Source organism: Saimiri boliviensis, chromosome 1, assembly GCF_048565385.1.
Source record: "Saimiri boliviensis isolate mSaiBol1 chromosome 1, mSaiBol1.pri, whole genome shotgun sequence".
NCBI classification, from domain to species: Eukaryota; Metazoa; Chordata; class Mammalia; order Primates; family Cebidae; genus Saimiri; species Saimiri boliviensis.
The window spans coordinates 125110579-125133421 of record NC_133449.1 but is presented as its reverse complement, the minus strand read 5'-3'; the positions used below and the strand labels follow the sequence as shown (position 1 = coordinate 125133421).

At 35.9% G+C, this 22843-nt stretch overlaps 1 protein-coding gene and 1 long non-coding RNA gene across 2 annotated transcripts in view; one reads left to right on the top strand and one right to left on the bottom strand.

Moving 5' to 3' along the window:
- Positions 1–195: 195 nt before the first annotated feature.
- ITFG1 (integrin alpha FG-GAP repeat containing 1) overlaps positions 196–22843 on the bottom strand; it is a 277356-nt gene continuing 254708 nt past the window's right edge. The window contains exons 15-18 of the mRNA XM_003937249.4: positions 7981–8105; positions 6880–6962; positions 3705–3822; positions 196–598 (exon numbers count right to left, since the gene is read on the bottom strand). Coding sequence (XP_003937298.1) covers positions 539–598; positions 3705–3822; positions 6880–6962; positions 7981–8105 — 386 coding nt within the window. The 3' untranslated portion in view covers positions 196–538. The remainder of the gene's footprint in view (positions 599–3704; positions 3823–6879; positions 6963–7980; positions 8106–22843) is intronic.
- On the top strand, positions 2354–21385 carry LOC141585202 (uncharacterized). Its single transcript, XR_012518627.1, has 4 exons — positions 2354–2455; positions 6679–6720; positions 6962–7075; positions 21292–21385. It is a non-coding gene; the product is annotated as an uncharacterized LOC141585202 (long non-coding RNA).

The window sequence follows — 22843 nt, the reverse complement described above, 5'->3', positions numbered from 1 at the left end:
AATTAGGAGTTTAAGGCAAGTCTGTCTTACTGTGATACGAAGTCAGAGTACCCGATCACTATACTGTATGCCATCAATGAGAGACCCCTGACCTGCTGCGATGAAGCTAAATGCATAATAACTGTGATATATTCACAAAAGTGTAATTTGCATTATTAGAATAAGAAGCAAGACCAAGCCAAGTGGACACAAAAATTCCTGCTCATTTAAATATTTTTATTTACATGTCTTTTTCCATCATCATGACTCTAATAAGATTATAAATCACAAACACTGGAATACATGCAACACATTCCACAAAGGAACAAAAATGTACAGCACTACAGAATAAAGAATCCAAATTTATATACAAAGTGCTTAAAAAAAAAGACCTTGTGACATATTCAAACCATATTTATTTGAATACTTTCCAATAATTACCAAGGGCTACATCATTTATAAATAATATTTAATCTCCCCTATTTTCTTCTTTAAGCCAGAATTTGTGTTTCAACTAATCAAGTGAACAGCCATTCCATTATGTAATATTAAAGGCAAGTTACATAGCATCAAAATGAAACCGGTGGGCTTCTTGTCGTTTTTCTCTATCATCTGCTTTCTGAAAAAGAATTTTAGACTAGTTTATAAATGGTAGGAGAATGTTATGAGAAGACTAATTTCTGAAATACACAGTTATTCATTTTTAGAGGTCTCCAGCAATTAGTAGATAATAGATATGATTTCCTAATGCAATAATCCTAGGAAGCATTATTGTAGTTTATAGTAGCTATTTTATAATTAATGATCTAATTGAATAAAAAAACCAACAAGAAATAATTAAATATTTAGGGCACTTTAAATACTTAGGGCCCTTAAATACTTAGCTTATCATTTATTATCTATTTGAAAATACGAATAAGCACTAGATTCTATAAGGATAAATCAATGATTGCATTTTTCTCTCATTCTTAACAGTGATGTTAATAAACAAATCTAGTGGGTGGGTGTGGTGGTGGCTCATGCCTGTAATCCCAGCACTTTGGGAGGCCAGGGAGCGTGGATCACTTGAGGTGAGGAGTTCGAGACCAGCCTGGCAAACATGGTAAAATCCCAACTCTACCAAAACAATTCAAAAATTAGCTAGGGGTGACAGGCATCTGTAATCTCAGCTACTTCGGAGGCTGAGGCAGGACAATCGCTTGAACGTGGGAGGTGGAATTTGCAGTGAGCCAAGACTGCATCACTGCACTTCAGCCTGGGTGACAGAATAAGACTCCATCTCAAAAAAACAAAACAAACAAACAAAAAAATCTAAACTAATTATATTAAAGAACTAATATACTAATTATTTTTTAGTTAACTTGTTAACTTAGCAGTTATTCATTGGCCCTTTGCTCCCAATACCAATACTGTGTTTGGTATTTTAAGATTAAAAGAACCTTTTGTATCTTGTCCTCCAAAAAGACAAATGCAAAACATACTGTATAACTGTAGTTCAAGATAAAAAGTGAAATATGTTACCAAGTCTAAGAGACTACTTCTAGATTCAGGTGAGGAAAGGGAAAGCTTTGAAAAGACATGGAAAGCATTTGAAAGCATAGAAATGGTGGGAGCAGCATTCACTCCAAGCTGGTGGTACAACATCAGCAATCATGAGAGGGCTGGAAGAAGCACGGATATGTGAAAGGAACTGGTAAAAAAAAATAAGACTGTGGAGTCACATGTAAGCCATATGCTGGCCAGGCCAAGGATTTTATACATACAAGTCACCAGAGCTTTTTGAGCAGGGGAGGGACATGATGAAGGCTAAACTGAATGATGAGTTGTTTGGCAGCAGTGTGCTAAATGGAATGGAAAGGGGAGAGAAGAGAAGGAGAGAGGCCAAGTATGAAGCAGTGTGGTAGGAATGGAGAAGTGGAGTCAACTGAAAAACTTCTTATGGAGGCAGAGTCCATAGGCAAGTGATGAAATCTTACAGGCAAGTAAGAGAGATGAAGCTTTAGAATCCTGGTTTTGAGTTATTTGTAAGTCATCTAGGCGACATGGTCACCATCTATCATGGTGACAGTTGGAAATGGGAAAGGACCTTTAGAGGTAAGAGCTCGGGATATCCAAAGCCATGATTTTAAGTAAGATTGGCAGGGAAAGTGTTGAAAGGAGAGGGCCAGGGGCAGACACTGTGGAAAGCGTGCATTGAGAAAATGGTAGAAGTAACCAGCCGGCTTGGGTAAAAAATCGGTTAAAGAGGTTCTACCTCTTTGAGATACCAGTGCCACAGGAGATACAGTATATATGTGGTCAAATATATACTTGTGCTTAAAAGTTTAATTTTGGGCCACTGCATACTTATTGTTATAAGCCCACAATGTTTATGCTGTAATCAGATCTACTGAGGAATTAATGAAATTAATTTCCTTTGCTTCGTAGGTCAAGAACTATGGAATCTTTCATATGATATTCTGATACTCTGGACAAAGTATGTATCATTGTCTTTGATCTTACTCTTAAGTTGCAATCTACAAGTTAACTGAATATGTAATTTGATGTTATTGTTTTTAATATATAAAGGAATGATTTTTAAAAGCGACGAACATATGAACATTTATAGAACAACGAATATGTTCTATTTTTCATATGTTAAAAGAACAAAGTAAGTTTGGTTAGCAAAAAATGATTATGATGGCATGATGATTCAGAGTGTAGGTGCAAAAAAAGAAAAACACCTTTCTTTTGTGCCACAAAGAAGCGCTTTTTAGAGGGCATTAATTGGAACCCATATACAAATAGAAATTAGCTTTTCAATTATATCTAAACTGCTAATAAATTTATAGTGATAGCTTCTTCTTTTCTTCACATAAACATTGCATAAAAATCTTTTACATATTTGGGAGTTTTGTTTTCAATTATTATGTAGAGTATTATGTTAAAGAACAGAAATCAGTTTAATGCAAAGAATACTTAATAGATGAAAAATATGTCTGTGGCTTTTTTTTTTTTGAGACAGGGTCTCACTTCTTTTGCCCAGGCTGGAGTGAAGTGGTGCAATCACAGCTTACTGCAGCCTCAACTTTCTGAGCTCAGGTGATTCTCCCACCTCAGCCTCCTGAGTAGCTGGGATTACAGGCTTGTGTCATGGCACCTGGCTAATTTTTGTATATTTTGTAGAGACGAGGTTCGTGTTGCCCAGGCTGGTCTTGAACTCCTGAGTTCTAGCAATCTGCCTACCTCGGCCTCCCAAAGTGCTGGGATTTCAGACATGAGCCACCGCTCCTGGCTGTTTATCGCTTTAGTTGTTACATTTTGCCTAAACTTCGAGAAAATAATTTAACATGTTTATACTCTAATTTCTTTAAAAGAGATAGCTGTTAATCCTAGACAAAGAATATCCATGGCTTTATCAGTAGATACAGAACACAAATTCATTTTAAAAATTATTATTTTTCAGGTCATTATGAAATTGCTTCTAAATGCCTTTTGATTTCTGGGTGATCACTTTATTACTATTGTAGAGCATCAAACTTTTATGAATTGATAGGAGATATTAGTAACTTCCAAGGATAAAAGAAATTATCATCAATAAAATGATGCTTTGCAAAGAACTTGAAAAATGAGGAAATTCTAATCATATGAAAAAAGTTTAAAATAAATATAGTATTTTTAAAGAGCAATATATGTATTACTAGAATAAATTAACCAAAGTTAATGTTTCATTTAAATGAACAAACCTTTTCCTGCCAATGTAAAATGCCAATTATTGCCAAGATGAAAACACACACACCGATGAGAGCTATAGCAGTAAGCAGAACAATGTTACTTGGTGTAAGATACAGTTTGGCACTCCAACTGTAGATTAAAACAGAACAGATTAAAATTACAAATTTTACCTAAAAATAAGTTATATTGAGACCCCAAAGCAAAATAGCTTATTAATTAATGAAACAGTAAATTTATTCATTAAACCATTCATCTGTTCATTCATTATAAATAAAACAAAAGCAATTAAAATCGGATAGTGCTGAGAATATTGATAATGCTGCGGTTTATATTTTACTTAGACAACTGAAGTAGAATTTTTGATGAGATATTTCAATATTTTTCATTTCTTAAGTTTGATTCCATGAGAATTAGTCTTAGGTAAACATATCTAAGGGTACTCTGGACAATCATAGACATCTTTTTTTAAATCTTGATCTACCTGATTAATTTGAAATCTTGAACTCTAAAATGAAGTAGTCACACGAGCCTAGAAGCCTTCTGTATCATCTTATTTTTGACCTGTGTCATATATATATGACCAACAAAAACATAAATATTTTGCATGTTGATGGCTTCTGCAAAACTTCTATAGTTTTTGTATCATGTTGGAGGGTTTACATTACTACAGTGACTTTTAGGATGAGTCACTTAGAAAATGACTTACAAAATCACCTTTAGTCCCTCACTGTTAATGACAATATACAGACTAGAGGTGTTTAAAAATGAGAACTAGCTCTTTCCTTCTAAAACAGTCCATGTAATACAGCATTTACACACCCTGAAAAGCCTAAAACTAATGACTGTATCACCAACACTGCAGGTTGTTATAATCACCTAACTTTTTGTTCTCCTGAGAAATAGGTAATGGATATGTTTTTATTTTAAAAGTTTAATAAAGGTAAGAATGTTCTGGTAAATAGCAAGTAGCTATTGACTTATTCTAGGATAATTAAAATTTATTGATCCCTAAGTTAGCCTCTAGTCAATAATCCTCAAAATATACCTCAAACTAAAATCAATTTGGTTTTTATTATGTACATAAATTTGAAAAGAACTTTTCTTTGGAAAGAGTAAGAAAAACATGAAAAATGTTGAGATTATGGGCCGGGCACGGTGGCTCAAGCCTGTAATCCCAGCACTTTGGGAGGCCGAGGCGGGTGGATCACGAGGTCGAGAGATCGAGACCATCCTGGTCAACATGGTGAAACCCCGTCTCTACTAAAAGTGCAAAAAATTAGCTGGGCATGGTGGCACGTGCCTGTAATCCCAGCTACTCAGGAGGCTGAGGCAGGAGAATTGCCTGAGCCCAGGAGGAGGAGGTTGCGGTGAGCCGAGATTGCGCCATTGCACTCCAGCCTGGGTAACAAGAGTGAAACTCCGTCTCAAAAAAAAAAAAAAAAAAAAGTTGAGATTATGGAAAAAAGCTATGGTATAATTTTCTGGAAATTCAGAAGAGTAAGTAAACCTTCAGAAAACAAATACTGTTAATTAGTTGAAAGCTACTCTTAGTGTTGTACTCATACTTAAGAAAATAGTTGTTTTATGAGATGTTTTTGGTAGTTCTACTTTTAAAATAGATTTTTAACAAATCAGGAATATAAGTACTTTGGTTAAAAAAAAAAAAAAAAAAGACAAAAGCCAATCCTCAGTTTTCTGCTCAGAGGCAGTCTTAACAGTTTCTTGCATATCCTTTCAGAGATATTTTATACACACATGAACATGTATGTGTAGATATCTTCTTTTTTAATCACAATGGCTGCTCGTTATACATACTATTCTACATTTTGCTGTTGCTTCTTTTGTTTGTTGTTGTTGTTTTTTAGCTTACCACTCCATCTTAAGGGGCTGTTCTATGTCCATGGCAGTGAAAAAAAGTCATGATACTGAACTGTATAGAAGTATCATACTTTCTATAGTTTCTTACTCATGGTCCAGATTTTCTAGTTTTACTGTAAATTTCATCTATAGAAAACTAACACAAACATACAATATAGGCTCATTAAAAAAAAATCTGAACCAAGACTATAACTATTTCAATGATGTCATCTTATTCCAAGCATAAGGCTGTAATAAGTTTATATTCTTAAGCAGTTTGGTTCCAAAGCCCATTAATCTATCATAAAATGCATCTGCTCAGTTGTGCTGGTAAACTGGCTCTGAGGTAGAGACAGGTGATAATGGTACCTACCAATTTTCATGGAGTAGATTCTCCCACCGTAACTGATTTCAGTGTGACTTCACTGAATACAGATGCACAGAGTCAGCTCATGAGGTGGCACAGCTGGTTTTGTCACTCAATACAGTCAGTCGAAACATTAATGATGAAGTCCGTATTTCCAGAGGGAATGTAACAAGCAGGGGACCCCACTGACTTACACATTCATAGATAAATTCACCATTTCTTTTTGGTTATTTTCCCTTATTGATATTTGTCTAGCATATTTTTCTCTATGAAATTTAAATGTTAGGGAATGCTTTTATTGCCTAATTTAAAAAGAACAGAATCAATCTAGAGGAATTTTAATAAAAATGAACAAAGATAAATTAAGGATTTCGAGTTAAATGCTGTATTATGAAATGAATGTATTGTGCTAATAAGGATAAAAATACCTACTATTCACTTAACGAGCGCTGTGTTAAGTATATTTCACCTTCAGATGCAGAAACTGAGTCTTGGAGAGGACAAAGTACTGACTCCTAGTCTTGGCAGTCAGTCAGCAATGGAGCTGAATTTTTTTAGCCTACATCTATTTAACTCCAAAATTTGTGCCCAACCACTGGGATATATACTGCTTCTCAAATAATTTATTTAAAAGATCAGTGCTTTATACAAAGATTTAGTATCCTGAAAATTTGAATTTATAACTAGTAAACTGAAGAGCAGTTTATTTAAGTGGAATATGTATAAATCCCTAATGAGTTAACCTGATGTTTTTCTAATAGGATTGAATTTGTTCCTCATGAAAAATATCTGGGACCTTTTATGTAAGTATGTTTAGTCATTTAGAGTTTGCCATAAGCAAATTAAGGGATGGGTACTCATGGGAACACAGCAGGAATATAAGAAAGTTTAAAAGACATCACTATATCTATAATTCAGAGTTAGCAATGTCTTTAGCAAATCAGTTCAAGCAAGGACATTACCTTCGAGGGACATTGTGAGGGTATGGAATGACAATTAGCTGGGAATTTGGAATGATTGCAGTCCACTCTTGTTTTCGTATAGCCTGGAAGAAGAAGAATTTAAGAAGATTTAACATTCAGTACATTTAAAAAACACAATTATTATTCTAAATAAATAAGGAAAAACCTAAACTACTTCGAGAGATTCAACTTCTAGGTATGTATTAAGCTATGTTTTCCAATATTAAGCCAAAAATAAGGCTTTTGTATCATCTGTTGGAAAACTTTTTCATCTCTTCAGGGAAAGATTTTACATACATATATATATATGTATTTGAGATGGAGTCTCGCTCTGTCACCCAGGCTAGAATGCAGTGCCGTGATCTCAGCTCACTGCAACCTCTACCTCCCGGGTTCAAGAAATTCTCCTGCCTCAGCCTCCGGAGTATCTGGGGCTACAGGTGCACGCCACCATGCCCAGCTAATTTTTTGTATTTTAGTAGAGATGGGGTTTCCCCGTGTTGCCCAGCTGGTCGTGAACTCCTGAGCTCAGGTGATCCACCTGCTTCGTCCTCCCAAAGTGCTGAGGTACTACAGGCAAGAGCCACTGCACCCGGCAGGAAAGATTATATTTGTGTTTTATGAATTCATTCATTTACCAAATATTTATTAGACACGTAGTGGGCAGTGTTCGAAGGGTTATATGCAAATGCTGCTTGGAGCTAAAATTCAAGTTAAGGGGAGACTGACAATAAAGCAAGTAAAATAATACAATTATACATATTATGTATAATACTTACACATAAGTATAATAATAGTATTTATGTTAATAAAATATTTTATGTACATGTTAGGTGGTGAAAAATGTTAGGAAGAAAAAGTGGGATAGAGGGATAGGTGAGGTTTATGGGAGAGGAGAGGGGAAAACTACATGGTATTTTCAAATCATGATGTGCTCTATGTAAGATAAGCTTAGGCCACTACCAGTGCATTGTTCTTTATTCGCCGAAGGGAAGAAAAGTATTTTATTTATTTGAATTCAGATTCAATTAGGTTCAAATTAATTTAAATAGTGAATATTAAAACGCAGATTAATTGTAAACAAAATGAATTTTTACTTACTTTTTCTCCAGATGGACGGGGAATACCAACATAGAGATGGTCAAGAAAATTTGCGCTCCGACCTAATCCAAGCACGTTGTATGGTAGTTGGAGAGCTAAATGTGCGGATTGGCTGAGTTGGCCAGCTAGAATTATTCAATTAAAAAAACATTAAAAACATATCTGGAAACACTGCTCCCATCAAATATTAAAATGATAAAATGTTAAAAATATAGGTATTAGAATGTATCATGTTTAAAAATGTGAAGTGAAACATACAGTTCATTAATATTAATGATTCACTTTTTTCTTTTTTTGAGTCATGGTCTCACTCTGTCACCTAGGCTGCAGTGCAGTAGTATGATCACAGCTCACTGAGCCTTGACCAAGTCTCAGGCCCAAGCTATTCTTCTATCCCAGCCTCCCAAGTAGCTGAGACCACAGGTGTGCGCCACCATGCTGAGCTAGTTTTTAAATATTTGTAGAGATGGGGTTTTGCTACGTTGCCTGGCCTCAAACTCCTGGGGTCAAGTGATCCCTCTGCCTCGGCCTCTCAAAATGTTGGGATTATTGGCATGAGCCACCGTGCTCAGCCAGTGATTCACTTTTTAAAGAAAACAGCTTTAATGAGATATAATTCACATACCATACACATCACCCATTTAAAGTGTACAGTTAAGTGGTTTTGAGTATATTCAAAGAATCGTTCAGACATCATCACCACAATCTAATCTTAGAACATTTTTATCACTTGAGAAGCTCTATACATATTAGCAGTCATGTCTGTTTCCAACCCACACACTTCCAGCTGTATATAATCACTAATCTGCTTTCTGCCTCTACAGATTTGACTATTCTGAAGGTTTCATATAAATGCAATAATACAATGTGGTCTTTGGTGACTGGCTTCTTTCACTTAGCATGTTTTCAAAGTTCATCTATATGTTAGCATGTTTCCGTACTTTATTATTGTTATTTGCCAAATATTACGGTTGTGTTATATAAATTTAGATTCATTAATTTCATTAATTGATGGACATTTCAGTCATTTCCTTTTTTGGTTATTATGAATAATGGTGTGAACATTCATACACAGGGTTTATTTTTCTATTTACTTGTTTTCCTTTTCCTTGATTATGTAGCTAAGAGTGTTAGTGTTTAACATCATAGGAACTACAGAATGTTTCCAAAGTACCTGCACCATTGTATGTACCAGCAATGAATGATGGTTCAAATTTTTCCACATCCTCAATAACACTTTTTATTGTGTCTTTTTTATTACAGCCAGTCTCCTGGTTGTGAAGTGATATCTCATGTAGTTTTTACTTGCATTTCCGAAATTACTAACAGTTGTTAATCATGAAAATGATGAATAAGCACATGCAAGAAGCTCAACTACACACATGCACGCTCTCTCTCTCTCTCTCTCACGCACACGCGTGTTAGTTAAGTAAACATCTGGCCTTTGAGGCACATTTTCTGTGTCTTTTTTTTTTTTTTAAAGAAATATGTATTAGCATACTTTCCTGTTTCTTTCTAGGTCTTATAATTTTTGTTGAAAACTGGACCTTTAAGATAATAGTGACAACTGTGGTATCACATAACCCCACCCAAGGGTTTGTTGTTTTTGTTACTGTTTATTTGTTTAGTAGCTTTTTTTTTTTTTCATTTAGTGAATTCTGTGGATTCTGTATTTCCTGAAGCGGTTGCCCCCAAGTTTTTTTAATTTTTATTTTTAAAGTTTTTATTGTATATCTGGCTTCCTACTTGGCATACTTGGGTCAGTATTATTTAGTGGTCAGCCAGTGGGTTGTTGTAAGATTTCCCTAAATACCTTGCCTGTACATCTTCCACTCTTTGTCAGAGTGATTTGTGTGTGAAGGCATGTCTTCAAAGTTCAGACAGCTTAAAGGACAGCCTTAGTTTTCATTTCCTGTTTACGTAGGGCACATGGTGAAGCAGAAGGGAGCTGAGTATTTGAATGAGGTGTTTTCCTTTCTAGGAATTTGCAAAGTCTTCTAGATCCCCAAGAATATGTTTGTAGCTTTTCAAAGCTGCCTATGTTTTCCAGTTTTCTAAGAATTCCTCTTCTGTTTTGACCAGGATCTTGTTTCCTCCACCTTTAATCACAGGCTCTGGTAGCTGAGATGTTGCTGATAGATTACTGTTGTTTTTGGTAATGCCCTAGTCAAATGAAATAGCCAAGATACCGAGAATGAAGATTTTCCAGGGAGTTGCTACTTCAGACAAAATTTTGATAGTAAATAAGGATAGAGATTTTCATGCAGCTCCAAGGAGGTCAGTCATATCCATTGGCTGTGAAGCTGCCAGCTTTCCATCGCTACTACACTATTCAATTGAGAAGGGAGGCAGGATGAGAAGCTCCAAGTTAAAAATCCTATAGATTCTGTGTCTTATCAAGGATCAGTAGTTTTCCCTAGAACAGACAATACTCAGTCCATTCTGTGGCTTTGGTTAATTTCCAGAGTTCTGAGATGGTGGATTTTATATGGTTGGTCAGTATTTTGTTGTTTTTTTGGAGGGTGCTCTGGGAGAGTAAGTTGATGTGGTCTTCACACTGCCATTCCAATAATCAATCTTTTCCTGCTTTCATTCACTTTTATAGAATATGTATTTCCTAGGTATTTTTCTACATGCTTAAACTTAACATTTAAGTGACAAAGTTAATTAATATATAAATATTTTAATATTCAAGAGGGCTCTGCTAAACATCACTAATGTTATCAAAAAGTATGCAATCACTGGAAAGTATATTTACCTGATTATATAGTTCTTAAATTGGAAACAGTAAGGTATAATGGAAAGGAACATGAATTTAAGGATAGGCATTTAGATTAACAATGTATCTGAAACTGGTAAATAGTATTGTGAACAGCATGGGCTGTAGAATTAGTCCACCTTGTGGAATTGTGCTGATTGAAAGATAATGTTCAAAAGTAGAATATCTCACATAATAAATAATCATGTTAGCTATCTTGGTTAAGATAAAATTTATTCTTAAAGAGTTGAATTAAAAATTAAACACAGGCTGGGCACAGTGGCTCAGGCCTATAATTCCAACACTAACACTTTCGGAGGCCAAGGCAGGTGGACTGCTTGAGCAAAGGACTTTGAGACAAGCCTGGGCAATGTGGTGAAACTCTACCTCTGCAAAAAATACAAAAATTAGCCAGGCATGGTGGCTTTTGCCTGTAGTCTTAGTTACTTGGGAGCTGAGGTGAGAGAATCACCTGAGCAGGGGGAAGTTGAGGCTATAGTGAGCTGTGATTGCACCACTGCACTCCAGCCTGGGAGACAGAGTGAGACCCTGTCTCAAAAACAAACAAAAATAAAAATTAAACACAAGCTGATTTCATTACACTACTAGCAAAGACTGACTTAACAGAAGTAAACCAAAAATAAAATTCTAAGCCTCACAACTAACTGATGGACAATCCCCTCAGGCATTCAAAAGTTAACCTGAAAAACTAGTTCAGGCCATGCAAATGGGAAGTGAGGGTCAGACATGCTTCATTATATTCTCCTTTCTATTGGAATTCAGGCACAGCTGACCAGCATTAACAGCAATACAAAGACCTTAAGACTGATAGAACAGACTTTTTAAGTCTGATAAGAAGCATTCACAATCCTCTCTGAAGCCTGCTATCTGGAGCCTTCATCTTTACTGATAAAACCTTGGTCTCCACAATCCCTTATATTAAAAGACTTAAAGTTGACTCTTTTTGTCCACAAGACATCAAACTAGGCTTCTGTTTTCCTGTTTATACTATTAAAATTGACTATGCAATAAGAAAGCTTAAAACTATTAAGGAGAATAGTAATAAAGAATAAAGTAAAATTATCCAACAACTTCAAATAAAGTGATAATCATCATTATATTTTAGAATACTTTTAGTCACATACTTTTTTCTCCAAGGAATGTGCATGAACAAATAAACACATTTTAGCATAGTTTAGTATTATTTTCACTCAGTATTATTCATGAGTATTTAGTCATCATGAAAATTCTTTAAAAATAGATAAGCAGAGAGAAAAATGATGAGAATACCAAAATCCCTTTAAGAGAAAGCCAAAGGAAACTGTGTAAAATACATGTATTATTATGTATACTTTAAAAGTTATTTTTCCAAAGTGATACCTACACAGACATTACAAAAATATAACTTTCCTGCCTATATAATATCTTATTTAAAAGTTAATTCCTTATTTTTGGAGATAAAGGACTTTTCCTAATCCTTCACTATTAAAAAAAGAATGCTTTAGTGACTATCTCTGCAAATCAATATTTGTTTGTACCTAGATTACTTTCCTTCATTCCTAGATACAGAATACTGGATCAAAGAGTAGGAAGTTTAACACCTATTCTTTTTTTTTTTTTTGAGACGGAGTTTCGCTCTTGTTACCCAGGCTGGAGTGCAATGGCGCGATCTCGGCTCACCGCAACCTCCGCCTCCTGGGTTCAAGCAATTCTCCTGCCTCAGCCTCCTGAGTAGCTGGGATTACAGGCACGTGCCACCATGCCCAGCTAATTTTTTTGTATCTTTAGTAGAGATGGGGTTTCACCATGTTGACCAGGATGGTCTCGATCTCTTGACCTCGTGATCCACCCGCCTCAGCCTCCCAAAGTGCTGGGATTACAGGCTTGAGCCACTGCGCCCGGCAACACCTATTCTTAAATATAGAAAACCTGTTTCCTAAAGAGAGGTTGCATCACTTTACATTTCCATTAGCTTTCAATGAAAGCATCCATTTCAATCCATTCTTATTTTCTAATTGAGCTGAAATTCACATAGCATACAATTAACCATTTAAAAGTATAAAATCAAATGGCCTTTAGAGTATTGACAATGTTGTGCAACTATCAGTTCTCTCTCCTTTGCAAACCTTTTCATCATCCTATAACAATACCCTGTACCAGTTAAGTAATTATTCCCCCTTCCCCTTTCCCCAGTAACCTCTAATCTGTTTTCACTGTCTATGGATTTGTCTACTCTAGATAGCTCATATAAAAGGTACCATACATGTGAGCAATTGTGTCTGGCTTCTTTTACTTAGCATAATATTTTCAAGGGTCATATAAGTTGTAGTAAGTATCAGTATTTCATTCCTTCTTATGGAAAAATAATATTCTGTTGTATGTATAAACTTTGATTTGTTTATCTATCCAACTATTGATGGACATTTCAGATGTTTCCACCTTTTGGCTATTATTAGTAGTGCTGCTATGAACATGGATGTATAAATACCTCTTTGAGACCCTGCTTTCAATTCTTTGAGTATATATTAAGAAGCAGAAATCCTGGATCATATGGTAATTCTAGGTTTAATTTTTTTGAGGAATTGACATATTGTTTTTCACAGCAGGTGGACCATTTTACATTCCCACCAGCAATGTATGAGGGTTCCTATTTTTCACAGCCTTACATTTTCTGTCTTTTTAATTAAAACCATCTTAGTGGTTTTGAAGTGGTAGTAACTCAGTCTGTTTTTGATTTGCATTTTCTTCATGACCAATTATGTAGGACATCATCTTCTGTGCTTATTGGCCACTTGTATATCTTCTTTGCATAAATGTCTAGTCCATTGCCGATTTTACAATTGGGCTGTTCATGTTGTTGTTGAATTATAAAAATTCTTTTTATAGTCTGGATACTAGAACCTTATCAGATATAAGATTTGCAAATATTTCCTCCCTTTTCAGTTGTTGAAGAATTTTTTTTTTTTTTTTTTTTTGAGATAGGGTCTTGTTCTGTAACCCAGGCTGGATTGCAGTGGCACAATCACAGCTCACTGGAGCCTTGATCTCCTGGGCTTAGTGATCCCAGCTCAGCTTCCTGAATAGCTGAGAGCACAGGCCTATACCACTGCCTCTGGCTAATAAATTTTTTTTTTTTTTCCTGTAGAAATGAGGTCTCACTATATTGCCCATGCTGGTCTCAAACTCGTGGACTCAAGTGATCCTTACGCTGTGGCCTCCCAAAGTGCTGGGATATAGGCATGAGCCACTGCACCTAGCTAAAAATGTTTTTTAAAGGACAAAAGCTTTACATTTTTGAAGACGCTAATCTATTTTTAAATTTTGTTACTAGTGCTTTTGGTGTCAAATCTAAGAATCCACTGCCAAATCTGAGGAAAAGCAGATCTACTCCTATGTTTGCTTCTAAGAATTCTGTAATCTTACTGCTTATATAGAAGTCATTGATCCATGTTCAATTAATTATTTTATATGGAGTCTAATTTTTTTTTTTTGCATGTCATAACATGGATGTTCTAGTATGATCTATTAAAGGTACTCTTCATTCTCCATTAAATGGTCTTGGTACTCTTGTCAAAAATTAATTTGCCATAGATGTTTGAATTTATTTATGGAATTTTCTTCCATTGGTTTATATGTTTGTCTTTATGCTCACACTATGCTTGTTGATTACTGTAGCTTTGTATTGTTTTGAATTTGGAAAGTTTAAGTTATCTCAGCTTTGCTTTTGTTTTTCAATATTTTTTTTTTTTTGGCTTTTATTGAGGCCCCTTACAGTTCTGTATCAATTTGAAGATTGGCTTTTTATTTCTGCAAACAGACCACTTGAATCTGTAGATTGTTTTGGGGAATATTGCTATCTTAAAGTTTTCCAATCCATGAATATGGGATGTCTTTCCATTTATTAGATTTTCTTTAATTTCTCTCATCAATATTTTCTAGTTTTCAGTGGATAAATCTTTCAATTTCATGATTAAATATATTCCTAGGTGTTTCATTCTTCTACATGTTGTTGTAAATTGAACTGTTTGTTTTTTTTTTAAAAACTTCTTTTTAGACTGTTCATTTCTGGTATATGGAAACAACTGATTTTTGGGTGTTGATCTTGTTCCGTATAACGTTGCTGAATTTGTTTAATAGCTGCAGTAGTATTTTTTTCTGTGAGTTATATGAGATTTTCTATATACAGAAAATCATGTCATCTGCAAATAGAAATCGTTTTGCATCTTCCTTTCAGATTTAGAAATTTTTTATTTCTTTTTCTGGCTAAATTGCTATGTGTAGGAATTCTAGTAAAAAGCAGAATAGCAGGAGTGAAAGTGGGCATCCTCATCTTGTTCCTGATCCTAGAAGAAATGCTTTCACTTTTTTACCATATAGGATGATATCAGCTGTGATTTTTCTTATAAATGCCCTTGATGATGTTAAGGAAGTTCCCTTCTATTCCTAGTTTGCTGAATGTTTTCATTATAAAAGGATGTTGAGTTTTGTCAAATTGTTTTTAGGATCTATTGAAATGATCATGTATTATTTTTCCCTTAGTTCTATTAATTGCCATGTATTACACCGATTGACTGTCTTATGCTGAACAATCCTTGTAGTCCTGGGACAAATCCTGTTTGGTCATAATGTATAAAAGCTTTTATTGTGCTATTGAATTTTGCTTGGTAATACTTTGTTGAAGATTTTTGTATTAATATTCATACGAGATATTTGTCTGTGGCTTTCTTGTGGTATCTTGTCTGGGTTTGGTATGAGAGTAATGCTGGCATCACAGAATGTGTTGGGTATTCGCTCTTCTAGTTTTTGTAAAAGTTTGAGTAACAGTGATGCAATTATTCTTTAAATTGTTGGTAGAATTTCACCAGTGTAGCCAACTGGTCCTTGAGTTTTCTTTTTCAGGTTTTTGATTACTGATTGAATCTCTGTATCTGTTACATACAGGTCTCTTGACATTGTCTATTTCCTCTTGGGTCAGTTTTGTATTGTGTGTGTTTCTTGGAAACACTTTTTTATTTTATTTTTTATTTTTATTATTATTATTTTTTTGAGATGGAGTCTTGCTCTGTTGCCCAGGCTGGAGTGTGATGGTGTGATCTGGGCTCACTGCAACCTCCACCTCCTGGGTTCCAGTGATTCTCCTCCTCAGCCTCCCAAGTAGCTGGGATTATAGGCATGTACTATCACACCCAGCTAATTTTTATATTTTTAGTAGAGATGGGGTTTTGCCGTGTTGGCCAGGCTGGTCTCGAACTCCTGACCTCAGATGATTCGCCTGCCTCAGCCTCCCAAAGTGCTGGGATTACAGGCATGAGCCACTGTGCCTGGCATTTTTTTTTTTTCTTTTTTTTTCAGACAGGGTCTTGCTCTACCACACAGGCTGGAGTGTAGTGGCACAATCATGGCTTACTGCAGCCTTGAACTCCTGGGCTTAAGCCTCCTGAGTAGCTAGGACTACGGGTGCATGCCACCACACTTGGCTAATTTTTAAATTTTTTTGTAGAGACAGGGACTCACTGTGTTGCCTAGGCTGATCTCAAACTTCTGGCCTCAAGCAATCTTCATGCCTTGGCCTCCCAAAGTGTTGGGATTACAGGTGTGAGCCACTGTGCCTGGCCTAGATTGTCTAATTTGTTGATATGCAGCTGTTCATACTATTATCTTATAATCCTTTACATTTCTATAAGGTCAGTAGCAAAGTCCCATTGTTCATTTCTGATTTTAGTTATTTGCCTTTTCTCTTTTTTTTAAACTCAGTCTAGCTAATAGAGTGTCAATTTTGTTGATCTTTTCAAAGAACCAACTTTTTTTTTTTTTTTTTGGAGACAGAGTTTCGCTCTTGTTACCCAGGCTGGAGTGCAATGGCGCGATCTTGGCTCACCGCAACCTCCGCCTCCTGGGTTCAGGCAATTCTCCTGCCTCAGCCTCCTGAGTAGCTGGGATTACAGGCACGCACCACCATGCCCAGCTAATTTTTGTATTTTTAGTAGAGACGGGGTTTCACCATGTTGACCAGGATGGTCTTGATCTCTTGACCTCGTGATCCACCCGCATCGGCCTCCCAAAGTGCTGGGATTACAGGCTTGAGCCACCGCGCCCAGCCTCAGAACCAACTTTTGATTCCTGTGATTCTCTATTGTTTTTATCTATTTCATTGATCTCTGCTGAAATCTTTATTATTTTCATCCTCCTGCTGGCTTAGCGTTTAGTTTGTTCTTCAAGTTTGTTATGGTGTAAAATTAGGTTACCGATTTGGATACCGTTTTTTTTTAACACTGCATTTACAGCCATAAAAGTCTGTCTCAGTACTGCTTTTGCTTCATCCAATATATTTTGGTATGTTGTGGCTTTGCTTGTTTTTAGTTATCTCAAAATATTTTTTAGTTTTGCTGATATATGTCTTATCTTCCATAAGTGAACTATTCATGCAAAATAGTGGCTGGAGTACCTCAATACTCAGAGAGCATATAAAACATATGAATAGTTTTGTATCTGCTTGCTAATGAATGTTTAGTTCATTAATGTCCTCATTTGCACAGAATTTAGTTAGGGATTTTCTTTTATGTTTACTGATAGTAAGGAAATTAGTTACCAATGCTTGATAACTACATTCTTTGACAGCTACAATTATTGCCAAAAGAACCTAAGAGTTATAGACAATTAACTTGACTTAGGTTAGTCTTCACCACTCCCAAATGTATAATTCTAGCATAGAATGCCAATCTCTGAACTCTAGGCTCTCATATGAAACTAAATGCTAAACATCAATATTTTCATGTCTAATACACATTACCGACTTAATACAGTCAAAGCATAATCCCCAGGGCTCACACCTGTAATCCCAGCACTTTGGGAGGCTGAGGTGGGTGGATCACCTGAGGTCAGTAGTTCAAGACCAGCCTGGCCAACAGGGCGAAACTCTGTCTTTAATAAAAAATGCAAAAAAATTAGCCAGGCATGTGCCTGTAGTCCCAGCTACTCAGGAGGCTGTGGCAGAAGAATTGCTTGAACCTGGGAGGCAGAGGCTGCAGTGAGCTACGATCGGGCCATTGCACTCTAGCCTGGCCAACAGAGTGAGACTCCATCTCAAACAAAACAAAACAAAACAAAACAAAACAAAACAAAACAAAACAAAACAAAACAAAACAAAACAAAACAAAACAAAACAAAACAAGACAAAACCCCCCATAATCCCTGATTTTATTACCCCTCCCTTCCCTGTTCCATCTCAATTCTGGCCACTCCTTTCCACTTGGTCATGCCAGTAACCCTATAGTTATAGTTACGAGCCTCTCTTTTTCTTGTAACCTGTATTCAATTTGAGTATATATCTACAATTTAAAATATATACACACTCTAGACACTCATTTCTATTTCCACTGCTACCACCTTGGTCCCAAGCTGCCACCAACTTTTGCATTATTCTTATTATGTACCTCAAATAGGTATGTTCCTGAACTGAAGTATTTTAATAGCTTATAATTGGTTTCCTTGCTTTAATGGTTGTTCCTTTTATAGTCTGCAGCTTCACTCAGAATACAGTCTTGTCCTATATCCTACTGAGTGTACACTCTACACCTCCCATTTAACTGTGGCTTCATTTTCTACTCTGTAACCTCCCTCTTTCATTCTACTGCAACTTACTAGCCTCTTCACTGTTCCTTGGAAATTCCAGGAGTGCTTATATCTTAGGGCCTTTGCACTGGCTTTCTTCTTTGCCTGGAATATCCTTCCAAAGATAATTACATGTCTAACTCCCTTACCTCCTTCAAACCCTTGTTCAAATGACATGTTCTCAGAGAGGCTTGCTCTGATAATCCTACATACAACTGATGACCCTCTTGCCTAGCAGTCCCAATCCCTTTTACTCTGTTTTCCCTTTTCCTCCCACCCCACAGTACTCATCACTGCCTAACACCAGACAGTATTACATGACTAACTTATTATGCCTATTGTCTGTCTTCTCCCGCTAGAATGCAATCTCTGAGGGCTGAGATTTGAGTCTGTTTTATTCACCTCTATATTCTAAGAGCCTGGACAGGCCTGGCATGTATTAGCCACTCAATATATTTTTGTTAAATTAATGAAGAATTGAAAGAAATTTTAATCCTCCAACTGTGTCAGATGTGACGCTTCTAACATATTCCAGTTGAAATGTGGTATTAGACAACAAAAAATACTATTATTGACTTATACCACATAAATATTAGCACATCTCAATTGTCTACCCAAAGGTAAAATATCAGTAATAAGTTCTGAATATTCTATAAGAAATACATAAAAGGCATTTGTGATATCAGACACTCCAACCACCAGATTCAAATGTCTGTGTGCTTTTGTCTAGGCTTGCATTATAGTCTGATTTACCAATATAGTTCAAGTACACATTATTTATGTAATTTTTTTTTTTTTTTTTTTTTTTGAGACAGAGTTTTGCTCTTGTTGCCCAGGCTGAGTGCAATGGTGCGATCTCGGCTCACCGCAACCTCCGCCCGCTGGGTTCAGGCAATTCTCCTGCCTCAGCCTCCTGAGTAGCTGGGATTACAGGCACACGCCACCATGCCCAGCTAATTTTTTGTATTTTTAGTAGAGACGGGGTTTCACCTTGTTGGCCAAGCTGGTCTCAAATGCCAAACTTCAGGTAATCCACCTGCCTCAGTCTCCCAAAGTGCTGGGATTACAGGTGTGAGCCACTGTGCCCAGCTTCAGTGAAAGGTTTTAAACCACAAGGAATTGTCATCTAATGGTAATACCTGCAACTCTTCTTGCACTGCCCTGAGTTGAGGCAAAATGATATCTCTATGAAAATAAGATAGAAGGACACATTCAAATAATCAATGTTTTATGTAACTCAAAGAGAAAATTGTTCCAAGAAGTATTTGTTAATCTTAAATTGATGATTAACAGTATCTGAAACAATCTGCCATCGTATCTGATAATCATGGCATCTGAACCAATACTATATTGACATTAATTAAAATGGAGACAACACCAAAACAGCATAAAGTATAAAAATTAGAATATTTTCTATAAGAAATAATAAAAGATTTGACAGGTTTTGAATGCTTATAATGTGCCAAAAACTGTGGCAAGTCATTCTTGTGTATTATTTCAACTATTCCTAACAATAATTGTATGAGGTTAGATACTATTATGACCTCTAACATAAGGAAATTTAAGAAAATAAAAAACTTAAATTTTAATTTTAATTAAATTATATAAAAATTTAATTAATTAAAATAATTTTAATTTTAATTAAAAGAAATTTAAGAAAAGTGAAGCTATGACCTTGAAGTAAAAATATATTTACAAATAGCTTTAATATTAATATATTTTATTACATAGAGCTGGGATTTAATTTTAGTAGCCTAATTTCAAATCACATGCCCTTTAGCCTTTATCATCATCATCCAAGATACTGTCTTCATAAGAAAAGTGTGGTGTTTGTCTTATATAGAAAAGAACTTCTAATGACATGGAGCAACCTCTCCAATGCCAGTTGCTCCTGTTACTCCTTGCTCTTTATCCTATTTGTAGGGTCCTATGATACATGTTCTGGGAATCAGTAACACTATATACCCAGTCAAAGGTTCCAGCTACCATGACATGTTTGTAGCAATTTTTTTTGGATGTGGTCTTGCTGTGTGGCTCAGGTAGGAATGCAGTGGTTAGTCACAGGTGTGACTGTAGAGCACTGAAGCCTCAAACTCAAGGGATTCTTCTGTCTCAGCCTCCTAAGTAGCTGGGAGTACAGGTGTGTGCCACCATGCCTGGCTGCTGTTTACAAGTCCAGGCTGTGCTTCATGGGTGTGGCGTCTGAGCTCACTGAGCACAACCTGGGCTTTGGGAGGTTCTGACTGACCTAAAGCCTGGGCTGTTTATGCAGTTCTCTGGGGAATGAGCCTGGTTGTTGTTCTTTAATGAAGGATGCTAATTTGCTCAGGAAGAGTTTAATCTAGTTATATCCCTGCAGGTAAGATTATGAAAAAGACACTGTGGCTATGGACTAGCCTGTGACCTATACTACTAAGCTCAAGTTCTCTGGCTCATTGTAGATAGTTAAAAGGGTTACACTTGGCAGAGTGAAAATTTCAGGATTATTCTCATTACTCGTAGGGGGATTCTAAGAGAAACACCATGGTTTTGTTCCACCTGGTGTGATTGTAATATATTTTGAATAAGAAAATATGAGTAAGAGTATCAGACAGAAGACAATAGTTTTTTTGTGTGCGTGAGGAAGATATGTAATTTTGAGAATGGCAAGCTGGATGGTAACAGGAATGATGGAAGTTAAGAAAAGTGAAGACACTGAAAGAAAAATATATTCACAGAGAGCTTTAATATTAAATATATTTCATTACATAGGGACTCTAACCTACAAATGATTTGGCCAGTGGCACTTCCTCTTACTAATTGGCCATGTACATTTTAATGGTCTGTTTCTAATTTTATAGCTGCCTAAGAGAATCATATTTTGTTATATTGGCATAGCTGTCCTGAGTCTTTCAGCTAAAAGTGACAGCTATTCCCTAATCAATGTGTTCTTTGCCCATTAGGTGACTGATATGTGATTCTTCTTCCTTGTAGCAGGATGGGATGGAGAAAGACTATGTTCCAGGTATTGATATGTTTGTTTTCTCATACAAAAATTAGCAGAGTAATCAGTATTGGTTAAAGCTTTTTTTTGATAAGTGATAAAATTAATAATTAAAATATACATTATCACTTGCTTTCCTTTGCTGCTAGTCTACTTTAATTGCATTGCTAATAGGGTTTCTCATACAACTTCTTTTTTTTTTTTTTAAACAGAGATGGGGATCTTACTCTGTCACCCAGGTTGGAGTACAGTGTACAGTGGTGTGATCCTAGTTTACTGCAACCTTGAACTCCTGGGCTCAAGTGATCCTCTCACTTCATCCTCCAGAGTAGCTGGGAATATAGGCACATGGCATCTTATCTGGCTATTTTTATTTAAAAAATTTTTTAAGGGAAGGGGTCTCACTATCTTGCCCAGGCTGGTTTCAAGCTCTGGGGCACAAGTGATCCTCCTGCCTCAGCCTCCTGAGTAGCTTGGATTATAGGTGTGAGCCATATCACCAGGCTGATGTATCTATTAAAATCTTCCCAGCTATACAATTATTATAGTCCCTTGTTTCCAAATGCCAACTTGGGGTAATAATTTGTTTTATTTAATATGATGAGGCTCATTATAAATGTCTATTAAATCAGATGGTCTAGCCAGGAAAAAGTCTAGCAATTACATTGGTGTTTATGGTCACTCTGATAATGCAATTATTTCCTTGATATGTTTAAATATGTACAAAAAAGATGTTCCATGTGTCAAACAACTGACATGTAAACTTTTAGAAAAGAATATGTATGTTAGATGTTGCATATACATATTGTAATTCTACAGACATCAATTAAAAAATATAAGGTGATTTTAATGACTTCTTATTTACATATTTCTTTCAATCTGAGCACCCGATGCCCTGAACATTCTGGATAACAGAAGATCATAGTTATTGTATTAGAATAATTTCCAGTAATATCCCAGGGACCACCTTTTAAATACAAATTATCAACTAAGCTAGAATATTGGACAAAGAAAGGAAGTGATGAAATGTATTACAGCAGTGATGATTTTTAACATTTAAATTAACTGCTGAAATATTTAGCCAGGTGTCCCCAAACTTTTTACCCAGGGGGCCAGTTCACTGTCCCTCAGACCGTTGGAGGGCCGCCACATACTGTGCTCCTCTCATTGACCACCAATGAAAGAGGCGCCCCTTCCTGAAGTGCGGCGGGGGGCCGGATAAATGGCCTCAGAGGGCCGCAGTTTGGGGACGCCTGTATTTAGCTATTTGGATAACTAATTTCTATATATAGAGTAATTGCTAAGTAATTGGTAAGAGGCTATTTATTGTTAACAGGATAAACTTAATTGTGCAATATCATATTATAATTTGACCCTAGAATTCAGAAGTGAAAACAAAAAAGGACAAAATAGATTTTGAATATTAAAAAAAGCCAAACGATATGACTGAGAATAAAAATATTAACATTTAATTTTAAAATTTGGAGATGTTTTAGGCTATAGTCCCTTGA